Source organism: Centroberyx gerrardi, chromosome 5, assembly GCF_048128805.1.
Source record: "Centroberyx gerrardi isolate f3 chromosome 5, fCenGer3.hap1.cur.20231027, whole genome shotgun sequence".
Taxonomy (NCBI): domain Eukaryota; kingdom Metazoa; phylum Chordata; class Actinopteri; order Beryciformes; family Berycidae; genus Centroberyx; species Centroberyx gerrardi.
This window is the reverse complement of record NC_136001.1, coordinates 15,503,032-15,517,405: the sequence shown is the minus strand read 5'-3', so window position 1 is coordinate 15,517,405 and position 14,374 is coordinate 15,503,032. Positions and strand designations below refer to the sequence as shown.

Below are 14,374 nucleotides of genomic sequence, written 5' to 3'. Positions count from 1 at the left end.
GTTCAGTTCTTGCCAAGATGCTTCGGAGAGATACAGGCATGGTGTACTCTCCCACGCGCTCAGAAAAACAGGCAGACACGACAGCATAATATTTTAAATCTGTTCTATTAATATGGATAAGGCGTAAACTTGCTTCCAGTTAAGGCACAACAGACTAAACTGCTGTGTTTTGTGTTATCAAAAGGAATGTATACTGTAAATAGATCACCCTCTGAGCCAGAAAATATGTAGATTGTGGAAAGGCGGGGATATATTCTATTGAAAACATATAACTAGAGAAAACATGAGACGATGCTGAATTCTTCCTGAGATTGTAATGCAGTAAAAGCTCATCAGCTCTTTTCTTATACCACTTAAGGGCAGTAGGGGGCAGAGAGCGCATGATACCAGAAGCAGGTCCATGATGCCAGCCAGATCACATGAGAGGAATCCAGCCCCATCTCTTACCCACCTCCCAGGAAGTGTAGACATTCAGCATAGTGCCCATAAACACTGATCTGGGCTCAGTTTTAATCCTACTAATGTTTATGTTGTGTAGACACTTTGCTGTCCCACTCAAAGGTAATTTCACACTAGAGAACTTAGACTCATTGCTTTGCTTTACACAAAATTGATGAATTTTCAGGCAAATAATTACATCAACCTATCTTAAATGCGAAGCTAACTAGTAAAACTACGAGAATGACGACTCCCTCAAAACCATGCCCACTAGTGTTTTATCTCTCTGGGTTTTTTGGCGTGCAACTGTTGTGTGTGATGTTTATTGTGTGGAACAGTTGAGGTGACACGCAGACAGCTGCACACAGATTGACACAGGAGAAACAGAAATCAGCTGGTCAGAACAGAGCAGCTGTGGATGCTCGCCCATCATGAAGACAATGCAGAGGACATAACCGAAACTCTGACTTTGCAGTAGCAAAACAACACAAACAGGAGATAGGCTAGCATTCTGTTTCACAATGGCAAAATATTCTATCAAAAATGCATGTTGATTAATAAATTAAATTATACATTATATATTTGCCTGAGCTGTCAACTGGCAAATGCTTTCTTTTCATTGATTATGCTTTGTTGGAATTCTGCAATTTTCCTGATTATGTCTCTCTGTTAACATTGTTCTGTCACAACTCATATATTTCCCCCAGTCTCTCTCTTTCAGAAGACCAAAAAGGTCTGTAATAAAGTTTCCTGGGTCACTGTGCACATTTCGGCCTCTTTTGTCTCCCAGATTCATTCCAGATCGCTGCCACTGGAAGTCAGATGCCAGGGCTTTCAAGCTGAGATTCTCTGAGAAAAAGCCTTTAGATTATTTATCAGCTTTATCCCCATCAGCACCATCGATCTATCTTCTTGACTTCCAAGAGCCTGTCCCTCTTTCCCTTTCTGTCCCTCAGATCTACAGGCACCTGCACCGACGAGCGGCCAGAGAGGGATGCAATGTGGACCGTGTGAGCTTAACAGATAAAACAGTCTGGTGTCTTTTCACCCTCTCTCTATTCAATAGCTTCCAAGTATCTTGACAACCTTGCCTGGTATTTTGGCAGCAGTCCCTTGAGTGTTGATGTCAGCTGAGAGAGGGGGGTGGAGGGTGGAGAGACTGAAAGAGAGGGGAGGGGGAGGAGTGAGCGGGCTATTCAAGGCACTTGTCCTCTGTCTCCCTCAGTCACACAGAGCAAGCAGGGGGAGCAGAGAGGAGGGGGAGGCACACATGCATCGAGAGACGCACACTCACACACACACACTAGCCAACACGGCCACATTTTCTCAGACTGCCCCACAGACTGACAGCACCAAACGGAGTTGAGAGCCAGAACGACAGAGAGAGAGAGAGAGCGAGTGAGAGACAGAGAGAGGGAGAGGGGATTGGAAACAAGGGAGGCATCCACAGAGGCCGGAGTGGAGAGGAAAGGAGAGGAGAATTACACAGGACTTACCCTTTTCTCTTTTAGCTCTCTATCAAAGCCTCTGGGGCCCACAAAAGGAATAAAACCCTGTACTCTTCTTGAACTGCACTTGCTCTGCTGAAGGACCTGCACTTTGCTATGGCAGCCCCCGTCTCCCTCTCACCTTGTTCCCGGCGTTGGTGTGTCTCTCTCTGGGCCGTGTTGACTCTTTTAAGCTCGGCCTGTGGGTTTAACCTGGATACTACTCACACGCTGCATAAGTTGGGAGACCGTGGCACCTTTTTTGGTTTCTCTCTAGCGCTTCACCAACAGCTTACCCCAGAGCCTCAGAGCTGGTGAGTGGATGAATACAACACTGTGTGTCCTGTATATGTGTATGTGTGTGTTTACTTTTTGGGCAACCTGCATATTCTTCAGTTCAAACACATGTGTGATAGCTTATGTTTTAGATAGTGCACCTGCTCCTGATACTAAATGTTCTATATACCATGAATTATAATTTTTGAGGACGTTCAAAAGCTGAAAGCACCATTTGAGTTGTGTGGTTGCTACAGCCAGCATTTCTATGCTGAATTATTGGATTTGCTCACTCATTGATACCATTAACCCGCTCATAATTCTAGAGCACTGAACTGGACGCAGTAGTTTCATTATGTTTATGTGCTGCATGTACAGCGAGGGCGGCCTGAGCTCAGTTAATAGCCCATGATTTACAGTAAGCGGAGATGCAAAGAGTGGCTGAGAGTAGGCTTGCTGAATCAGCAGGTAGGCTACTATATCTGAGGAAGGGAAAAAAAGGGTTTTACAGTAGTTTTGCTGGAGCAGTTAAGGTCTTATGCTCTAAATCCGTAGCTGTGATAATGAAAGTGCACAGTATCAAGAGAGCAGGGATACTAAGGGTGTTGGTGTTTGTATCATCCTGTAGGCCTGTGTGTATATGAGCGGGTTTACTTTCTTGTGTGAGTTGTGTGTTTGGGTATGTGACTGTGTTCTCTGATCTGCAGTTTGCCAACAGTTGTTCTGGCATGTCTTTTGGTGTGCCTAGAACAGTCATAAGCCTGGTTCCCATCCTCTAGAAAGCATGAATAAATGATAACAACTCAGGTCCGCTTGTAAATCTTTTGGAAATGTAAATCTTTGGAAATGTCGGCATGGAGGTAAATAAGAGGTAGCCTTAATTTACCTCTCCTGAAGCATTGCAGTTTATACTGAAGGGAATTGTGTTTGTTTGTTTAAAAAAAAACAAACTTTGTTGTTATTTATTAAGAAATGCAGATATTTCATCTGATGAGGTGCCAGTAAGAACTGTTTTGCTGTTTGTCTTTTGTTTAAAGAGTTTTTTCTTTCTTATCCTCTGAGTAACTGTTACAGTACATTTTCCTCTGCAAATTTTGTCCAGAATTCAGTTTGTACAGTAATAGCCCTCATAGAAGTATCCTTGTCCTGAATTACTACTGCAGGAGTTTCTAAACAATTCCTTTTAAGGGTCCAGCAAAAGTGCAACAGTGGTGAGATTTGAAATGGCTACATAAATACAATGGACATAAATATGATGCGGGAATATAACAAATATGACACAACTGTAATGCATAAGAATCTAATTTGCAAAACTAGTTTTAGCCTCTCTCCACTGGCAAGGAAGTTTTCAAATAAGAGACTGAATTAATTTACTACAGGTCCCTGTTAAGGAGCTCCATATTTAACCGTCGGCTCCTCAGTTTACCCAGGCTGGAGTCATCCTGTCGCCTGGTAAGTCCAGGGGAATGACATCAGCAGTCAGAGAGACAGACAGACAGTCAGAGCGGGTAAGCCTGTCACCCCTCTGAAACCTATTACCTACATACTGCCCAATAGCATTCCTGCATCTTATTTTAAAAACTACGTGACTATGAGCTTACAGTATTGTATCACTCACTGCCGGGACTCATTTAGTGATTCACGAGAGGGCATATTCCTCTCCTGAGAGAATGCACTTTTTTAGGTGTGCACCCGGTCAACTCCCCCTGCCCTTCTTGCATTTTGTTAGTCTTTAAGATGGTGGCAGAATCATGAATTTGGGTAAGGAAAAAAAATGCAAAGTGTCACATTAGTTGTGTAGTTACCATGCAGTCACAGATACATGGCATACATGCATTAGTGGACTTAGCTACCAGGAGACAATCAATAAAATAGGTCTGACCTCTGATGTGATGCATCTACTGGAAGAGAGTGGCATGAATAATGCTGTTGCCAGTACGCTGTGGCATGAGACGTATGCGTAGATTTCTTCTTGATGATGATTTCATCACTACGGTAGACCAAAGGATCTCACATTTGGAGGTGATCTCATTGCAGTTTCAGTAAGTCTTTGCTGTCTGAATCACACATTTCCATTAAGCTTGCTGATAGTACACTCCCTCTATTATTGCAGTTCATATCTGGGAGTTTGGTTTCAAACATGCTATCTCTCCTTATGATGGCTCTACTAATAAAGGGTCTCAAAATGATTTGCCTGAAACCTATTGTAATTAGATGCTATTGACTCATTTTCTCTTTGTATTAATAAGGTTTGGGTTACTGTAGCCTTTGGTCATTTTGTGTTGCACTTATTGTGTCTTTTGCCACCTGATTCAACGGTGAACATGATATTGCTGCTTTGATGCTCTGTTCTGTGCTTACTCATAATTGTGTCATGCAACCCATACGGTTTCAGTGCTAATAGAGATCAGCTTAGTCATGCTGTAACCCATTTAGAGTTTCACCTCTGTTTTTAGAGGAACAATAAGAGAGGTACAGCTTGTGGAAAGCATAGAAAGCAGGTTCGATATTAGAGCAACAGAGACACGTGTGGTTTCAGAGGCAGGGGTCTTAACCACCACACCATGTCAGGACATAGAAATTCAGCTTCAGATGCAGCTGGCATGCTTATGGAAATGTAAATGTCTGCCTGCCCGCTCTTATCTCTCAGGCGGGGCTTATCATCATGGCTGCTCCAACCCTCCGCAGCTCATTTTCAGTATGGCAGCAAAGGTCAAGGCACGAGTCTGCTCCCCTGCCCGCTCCCCTCCCCTTCAGCTCATGTAGCACCACTATCTCATATTGACTGACGTGCCGTAAGGAAATCCTGGTCAGTGAGGTGTCAGGAGGAAGTGAAAGTATGCCACACGTGAAGGGGGATAGGAGCCAAGATCTGGCATCCCAGACTTACATAAAAGCAATAGGTAAAAGCAAGTTTCTATATTGTCTTCCTTGGTTGTCACCGTCCTAAAGCAAAAGCTGGACTGGTTTCTTCTACTGCTGGGAAAGATAGAGGACAAGATGAGGGGTATTGAGTCTGCTCTTCTGGGGTTATGTGTGCCTCTGCTATTTATACTGTCATGAGAAGCGTTTCCGCTAATAGTTCACTGCCTGGTGAAGAAAGGAAGCCCTCTGTGTTTAACCTCTCTACTGTCAATCTCCCTGACTACAGCTACTGCATACTTTTATGATGTGGTAAATCTACCAAAAAGACATAACCGTAAAATACGCCTGAGTCTACTCCAGCTAAAGAAAAGAAACAAATCCTATGATACATTTTAAGAGTATTCGAAAAATAATAGGTTGTAGGGGCCACTGTAGTGCTAATTCAGGGATAAATGCTGGATAGGTGCATGATGGGGACAGTGTCTAGCTCTGCACAGCATTATCACATACCCAAAGAGATTTCCAGTAGTAACTATACAGAGTGAGAGTAGAGACTACATACTTTAAGCTTATAATGTACATCGCCATACTAAAGACAGACTCATGACAGTATAAAATAGCATGAAGCGTGTAGCATATATAAATGTTTAGCTCATTGCCAAAGGTATGCAAATCATACTGTACCCAACATACCCATGTACCCTGGAAAGCAGCTAGCTTTAGAATGACATGTCATTCGTTTATATTGGTCTCTGTCTCATGATTTAATATCAGGCTGTTTTCTCATTGAGGCGGCGTTTTAGAGTGCTTTGACAAGAGTGGGGGAAGTCAGTGCTTTGCCTCTCTAATGTGGGTCACAAATCATCTATTATCGCTTTTTGCAGGAACATCTCTATCTGGCCTTGGAAGACATCTATTGTACCTCTTTATTCTGCTCCAATGATTATTGCCCTTTCTTAGTTTGTTAGGTTTATTAAAGCGTTGATTCATGGCAATCCTTTCCTCTTTCTGCACATGTGCACATGGCAATTCTACAAATTATAACATAAAAAACTGTAACGCTGTCACTATTAGGTTTGAGTGCAAGATACCCACACAACAGGTGCTTTACTGAGATTTTGACAACATTGTTAGACTGTTATTCGTCAGACTGTCAGGCTGTTGATGTCTGTAGAAGCAGAGTTCGCTGTGTTGCATTGCTGCCATAGCCAGGGAAAGTAGAGTCTCAGGTTGCTGTGATGTTCATGTTTACATCCAATGGATCTGCTTTGGTTCCATTCTGAGGAATGCTCAATCTCACTGCCAGTGGAGCCACAGGTATATAAACCCAGACATCTAGTCTGGAGTTCGGTTGCGCTGGCTGACTGAGATTCGAAAGCAGTGCCTTCTGGAGCTGAACAAATCCCCTCATTGAACTAGAGGCTTGATTAACACAACTCTAAAAGCCAGGAGTGAAGCTGTAAGTGTGGCAGTGTGTTTTGGATGACAGCCAATAGGTTTCAGAAATTGGGTGAGAAATCCGAAATGTTCAAGAAAGTCATAAATGTTCCACTTTTATTCTTTGGAGGTATCATGCATTTGATTTAATTGATCAGTTTGATTTAAATTGATTTAATACATGATCACACAATAGATCATGTATTAAATCTTTGCTAGTGAATGACTTACATTCTTGCAGTTAAAGTGTAAAAAAACAATAACACTTTTTGTTTTGCTTTCATGAGTCCAGAAAAATACCCTCTGCACCTTACAGTGCAGCTGCCTTTGTATAACACTTATAAATGTGTGTAAATGAGGCACAGCATAACTCCTTCACACACTGGAAACACAATGAAGAATTTCTGGGGGCTGATTTGCATTAAAATGGCCAAATAAAAGCAGCTTTTTGAGCCCCGGCTTAAGAGTTGACAATGAACCTTCCCCTCTTCCCTCCCTAATTCAATTCATTATTTTTCTCCTGCTCTCTCCCTTTTAGTCTGTCCCACAGTAAGTCTTGTTGCTGAATCTCCCAGCAGCCATTCATGTGAAAGCCTCGTAAATGTAGGAGCTCAGCCTAGTGCAGCGCTTATTTATATATGAGAGATCAGAAAGAGCAAGGGGTAGGTGGCATGTGCTTTACTGTGTGACATGCGCACACGCGCACACACACACACACACACACACACACGCACGCACGCACACACACACACACACGTTTGCACACACAGATTCCACAACAAGTCTCCATGTTACTGCTCTTTACTACCTCCCACTTATTCTCTGTCTATTTAGCATTCACTCACAGCTCCTCCATTGGCCTGCCTGCCTGGATAAAAGCTCGGTGGGAAGCGGCCCTGCCTGGCAGAGAGCTTTCAGGAATATTACTCTGCGGACCACGTGCTCACTGGGGGGAGAGGGACAATCTGCAGAGTCAGGGGGAAACATACAACTAAGATCTGCAGAAATCATGCCCAGGTTTGGCAGTGTAGGAGGAGGAATAGGAGCTGATTCTGCAGCTGCATTTCTGAGATAGTTGGCAAATCATTTTAGATAAAGTGCTAAGGTCATCCAGCCCTACTAAATATCTGTTGTCAACATTTCTGGAGTCTTCTTGTATATTGTCTAAAAACTGGAGCTTTGTCACTGGTGTTGAGATTCATGTCTGGCTCCCTCATTAGACAAATACATTGAGGAGTTATGTCTTCTCAGTCATCTGATGAAAAGCTGCTGAAGCATTAGCTCGAGTTGACTCACGCAGTCGGCGATGAATGAGGTATGGCCTGTATGTGGGGGTGGGGGTAGAGAGTGTGGGGGGTGGGGGGTGGGGGGTGGGGGGGCTGCAGAGATGAATAAATCATGACAGGCCTCCCCTTTGATATGTGTGTGTGTGTGTGTGTGCGCACGTTTGTGTGTGTGTGTGCGTGCATCCCGACGCACTTGGGTGTATTCTGATAAAGACGCAGTTTAATCAATCGTCTGATGGCAGCCGCACTGGGAACTGATACTGAACTGAGATCGGACAGTTGCCATGAATAGCGGGCAGGAACAGGAAATTAGGAGGGATGTGGAGGCTTTTTGTTTGTTTTTTTAAGAAGAGATTGGCTGATTGATTTTGCAGAACAGCTCTCTAATGAAAACAGTCTCATTACCTGAACCTTCTTATTCTTTATACAGATTCCATTTGCATTGTCACTGTCGTTGGCTTATCTTGTACAAGCCAGTATCATTTCACAAAAAGTTATGGGATGAATAGGCCTACGGATCCTAGCCTGTCTCATCATTGTTAGTATGTCAGGTGGGGTTTAATTGAACTGATGGTGAATGGCAGTGTTAGCCTGGACGGTGCTGAGAATCTGTCTCAGCTTGACATAACCAGTTTAGTGCAGGTTTCACCTGAGGTACGAAGGTTGTTTCTCTGCTGTGAGGCTGGAGAAGATATCTCTCCTGTTTCCTGAAGGCTTTGTAATATATTCAAGAAAGGTACCAAGGCAACTCTTCTTTGTGACAAAATATTGAAAGGCCTTTATTCGCTGGCTAGGCCATTTTTGAACAGTTAAATTTCCATCATGTTTCCGCTAACACACCTTCATCAGGGAAAGATTATTCATGATATTGTAACGCCAGTGTTGGAGTTTTTCTTTTCTTCCACTTCAAGTAACCGTACAAATGTAAATATGGCTGTTTTTCTTCTAAATTCCTGGTTAGTCGAGTCTTTCTGGAGACACCAGGTTTTCATCCCACAGCAGGGAAGGCCTCCTGGGAAAAACCTGGTCACTGATGTGGAGAGAAAGCCGCAGGGACCGATATGATTAGAATGGTAAAGAATCAGTCAGGAGCCACCCGCTTCAATCTTTATTCTGCAATTAGGTGGGTAATTAATGGAAGTCTCTCTCTCTCTCTCTCTCTCTCTCTCTCTCTCTCTCTGTCTCTCTCTTTGTCTTTGTTTCTCTCTGTTTTCTCTGTCTCTTTTTCTCTATATATTTCTGACTCTCGCTTGTTCTCTTTTCACCCTATCTTTGTCTATTGCTGCTTCTCTGCATCTCCTCTCTCTCTGTCTCTCTCTCTCTCTCTCTGTCTCTTTCTTGGTATTTGTGTGTGTGTGAAGAGGGTACAGATAGAGCAATTAAGGCTGGTACAGCTAGGCATGTTAAAGAGCAAACTTTCCCCAATGAAAGGGTATGCTGCTTCTATTCTGATGCAGTGCAGCTCTGCTTTTGTGGAATAACCTATAAAACCCTAGATAGATAGATAGATAGATAGACAGACAGACAGACAGACAGACAGACAGACAGATGGTGGGTAGAGAAGAAAGGAGTGAAGAGAGAGAAACAGAGGAGGGATGTGGTATAGGGGTTGTGTTCTCTTTACACTTTGGACCTGAGGGCCAATCATTACCCCATTTATGCCTGGAAATGGCCGTTCACTTATTGATCTGTAGCGGGGCAGGTGGTGAGCTTAGAGGTTGTTAAAGATGCATGTGCAGTAAGGATGGGGTTACCATTGTCTTCTATTACAGTTGTACAGAGGGAAGCATTTTCTCCCTACAATATAGGCCTACCTGAAGTTCCAAGTGAGTCTTTGCTAAATTTCTGTTTTGTTTCTAAACTCATATAGAACTGACCTCATGCTGTCCTTGAGCAAATCGTGAAAGTAGGAAGTTGATTCACGTCCGTGGGCTGTGAACCACCACATCCCAAAGGGGTTTTCACATAGAGTGGCAGCTGTTTCTGTCTCTCTTTCTGTTTAGTGTGCGTTGTCCAACCCCAGAGAGAGAGAGATAGAGAGAGAGAGAGAGAGAGAGAGAGAGAGAGAGAGAGAGGGAGGGCATTCCAGTTGAGATGCTGGAATAAAAGAACTTGATGATTCATGGCCCGGTCATCTCATTCTCAGCTGTCGTTCTCTCGTCAGTAAAACTGGAGAGAAAAAGAGTCAGGTGCGAAAGCGTCATTTTCTGAAAACCTGTCAGCGGAGGCCCTTTAGCTCCATTTTATAGACTGTAGCAGACGACATGGAGGTTGACCAGGCTGATGTCTGCAGCCAGTGTGTTGATCCATGGTTTACACAGTTGTTGCACAGCCTTCTGTTGTCTGGTGTGTATGCATACGTGTGTGTATGTGTGTGTGTGTGTGTGTGTGTCAATGTCCATATGTACATTCATGCCTGTGTTAATCGTGTTCACGCCTGCATGCCTGCATACACGTTTGTCATTGTGTGTGTTTGTGTGTGTGTGTGCGTGTGTGTGTGTGTGTTTGTGTGTGTGTGTGTGTGTGTGTGTGTCCAGGTCAGAGGTCATAGTCTTGCCTCAGGATAACAACAGAAGGCCTAAAGACCCCCGGCCCCCATGCTGATCCTGTAGAGCCGCTGTCTACTGAGCAGCAGCGACACATTATTCTTGAATGGACAGATGTTATTGGATGTGAGATAATGGATTAGGAGGGAGGGCTAATAAAACAATAAATTAAATGTCTATGAAACAAGGGAGACAGGTTTCATATATTGGAAATGGTTAGGGTGCACTTGATTTAATATTTCACAATCGTTGTCTCCAGAAACTCCAGGAAGAACAATACCATGAGGATTTATTCAACTACTATTTTGCCCACGCCTGGAACATTCCAGGGAAGGGTTGGGTTTGAGGGTGTATGCACTGTTAAAAAGTTTCAGTTGCCCTTTTAATGGATTTCCACACTAATATTAAAAGTGTAAAAAGGTTTGTGTCCCCTTAAGTGGACAGGGTGGCTGATGTATTGTCACTTTGTGTCCCTTCACTATTTGATGTAACGGCAGCTTCTGTGGCTGCCTCATTTGCCTCTGAAGTGCTTCTCGCTCTCTTGTCTCTCACACCCCAAGTGCCTCTGTGTTTAATCCGATTTTCCTGATTATGCATTGTGCCTTTCCAAACAAAAACATGACTTTAAATTATCTATGACTGACAAGATAAGCTTCTGCAGAGGTTTTCGTATTGTATGTGTGTGTGTTTACATGCATTCATATTGCTGTTGTCAGCACCTTGTACCTCCAAGATGTCAACTTTGGAGGAACTAAGAAAAACAGCCTTGTCTTCAGGTTGATGACAATGCATTTTTGAGTTTGTTTAGAAAAGGTTTCATAAACCCAAGGGTTGTAGAATTTTCACAACCCGTAGAATAGCATGTGATACTGAAGTTAAAACATGAAAATCACCAAAATGTGAACGTTTGCGATGTGTGCATGTGTGTGTATATGCCATGCAAACTAGGGTGATAAACCAATTATGCCTCACATGACCCATAAGTCATTTAAAAAGAGGTAGCCTAAGATACCAGGAGGATGTGGCTGGCAACTGATCCCAGCCTGAGAATTACAAGATTAAATCAAGTTGTTAGAAAGTCAACCACTCAGTGAGCTGAGGTACATAGTGTGTACCACAGTTTCAATTCACGTGTACTCTTCTTTCTCTCTGTTCTGTTTCTTTGATGTTTTGAAAAAATATCAATGCTGAAAAAGAGTTCTGGCCTGAATACTGTCACATGAGTGATGAATGCATTTCCTCAATGTGATGGAAACATTGTTGTCTATTCTTCCTGTCATTGTTTGTATGGGAGGCTGCGATCAGGGGTGTGAGTCCTGAGAGTGGGGGAGGAGTGAAGGAGGACTGGGTTGTGTGTACAGGGTTTAGATGGGGGAGGGGAGGACAGGATCCTGGAGAGAATGAGAGTTGGGGTCACTGCACACACTCTCCTCAGTGAACACATGGGAATCAGGGTAGTGGTAAGAGAGTAATGAGGGTCCCGTGTGTGTGTGTGTGTGTGTGTGTGTGTGTGTGTGTGTGTGTGTGTGTGTGTTGTGTTTGTGAGGTCAGCTAGGAAGGAAAAGGGATGATTTGGGGATGACAGTGGAGGATGTTATGTTTCAATGGCAGATGACCTTGATAAGAATCCTCCTTTCAGTCAATGGTAATAAATTAGAATCAAATAAGGAAAGGCCTGTTATAAGTTGCAGGAGATTTGTAATGTAATTGTTTAGTTTAGAGCCGCTGAGAACTGTTATACTGGAGTATAATATACATCTTGGACTATTCAATCATGCAACCAAGCACACACACATACATGCTACACACTACCTCACCTTAAAACCAAGGTGCATGAACCAGAAAAAGCTAGAAAGAACAAATTCAGCCACTCTTGGAGGCCAGTGGATGTTCTTTATGGGCACAGGAAAAAACAACGCTTTTGGACAGAGAGCTTTCATCAGGGCTACATGACAGCACACATACAGACACACGAGCGCACACATAAACACATAATAATCATACACACACACACACACTTTCTCCCCCTCTTCTTCTCACAAACACATGCAGCCCCCCCTCATGCTGGTGCTGGCTCTGTGGCGTCTGGGTTCATGTGGGCATTCCACTAGACTCTGTCACCTTCACACTCAACACCCAGATATCTTCTTCAGACTGGGGGTGGAATGGCAACAACACACCCACACTCACCCACACACACACACACACACACACACACACACACTACTCTTAGTCCATGTCAAATGTGGGCTTACTGAAAGATGAGTTTGGGAACGGAGATAACTCAGTGTGGATGATGTTAGTACCTCTGACTCAGTCCTGAACAATGAAGTGAGCAAAGAACTGGGTAAGCAAATGAAATCATTGCTTGGCCATGACCTTTTATGTGTGTCAGATTTGGGATTTAAGAGAGAGAGAGGGTGCAGCTAAGGATATGTGCGTCTGGCTCGCTGGCTGGTGTTATGAAACTCTAACCTGCTAACTCAAACACTGTATCTGCGGTTTATGTGAAATAACATGAACATAACCTGCAAAAATCTATTAATGATTGTCAGCCATTCCTATATACAGGTCCTGTATTTAAATTGTATGATGTCAAGTGAAATAAATACAAATTTTACCAGCCTCATAGCCACTGTCTCGCATTTTCCCATGTGTGCTAGTGTGAAAAATCTCCTTAGTGATGAATTGTATGGGACTTAATGGAGATTGTGCAGAGTTTGGTTTCATTCCTGGATATAAGACACCTTGGACCTTATGAGGTGTTATCTCACTGACAAATCATTTAAATCTGACAAGCGTGTACGGCTGACTGAATATTATGTCTTCACTGGTTAGACAAACAGGTTTGGGGCCATTCATTAAAGCTCCCCTCTCTTCTGCGTTTACCAATGGTATAACAGCTTAACAGACCTCCCACCCTCACACCCTAGCACCTGCCTGTGTATCGACACACGTGGGGGAGAGGGAGGTCTCACCTTAACTCCTTAACATAAACCAGAGCCTCCTGGAATGCTGCGCTGCAAGAGGGTTCAGATTTTTATCAGGCTTTTTAGTGATAAGTTGTTTATTTTAGCCAGATCCTTTTAGTTTGCCCGTGTTAGCGTTAGCCTAACATTGTCTGGCAGGGTAATGGGTAATGTGGACCACCAGTGATACGGTACAGTCAGTTCATGTCAGATGTCATGCTTTGGCTGGGTGGAGAGTCTCACTCATTAAGGCGAGGGGAGTCATTCTTGAGGCACGCACGGCTGCACTTGAACAGAAGTGGTACGCATGGCAGGAAGGAGCGGCGAGGCCTGGAGGTTTCAGAGGAAGCCGCTATATAACCGTCTGACTGGCGGTCTGGGTGGTATAAGTTCTATAGGTTGGGGATGGAGGGGTTTGTCTTAGGGCGGTGGGATGAGGGTTTGTGGCTGTTTTGTTGAAACCGGCGTACAAAAGTAGAGGTGTCCGGATGTACAGCTGTCTGATCTGCTCCGTCTACTGCTCCTCTTTCTCACCTCCTAAACCTCAAATCACTATTTCTCCATGGTTGCTTTCTCATAACTCTTATAGAAAGCATTGCAAAGCAAAGATAAGAGGATAGATGAAAGCAACAGCTGCAGGTTCTAGGTTATTCCGATGTACACCTTTTTTTTAGAAATCAGTAACTGTGTAGATAAACAAGAATTTAACAAACTGTGTATTGCTCCAGTATCTATCTGTGGTATATGTGGAACATCCAGATATGTGCTATCTAAACAGCTGTAAATACGACAGTATTGTGTCACGCAGTACCTGCCTGCTGTCGCCTGTAGTGTGATGCTGATAACTCTTAGGACGCTGCTGTTCATCGGTAGAGGAAAATGGAGGCACATTCATTTCACCTGGATACATTTTGAGTGCTCATAATTATCATTACAAAGAACACAGTAGGGACAACAAACATGTGCTCAAAGAGGAACACAAACACACAAACAAAACCCAGCACAAAAAGGGAGTTAGTGCTGTGTACGCTCTGCAGCCAACAGCCTTGTTATGGCTGCTTGGCGCTAAA

At 43.5% G+C, this 14,374-nt stretch overlaps 1 protein-coding gene across 1 annotated transcript in view; it reads left to right on the top strand.

Annotated features, from left to right (window-relative positions):
* The first annotated feature begins 2,042 nt into the window (after positions 1–2,042).
* The window catches only part of itga7 (integrin, alpha 7), a 31,418-nt gene continuing 19,086 nt past the window's right edge, over positions 2,043–14,374 (top strand). Inside the window, exon 1 of the mRNA XM_071922693.2 lies at positions 2,043–2,239. Coding sequence (XP_071778794.2) covers positions 2,043–2,239 — 197 coding nt within the window. The remainder of the gene's footprint in view (positions 2,240–14,374) is intronic.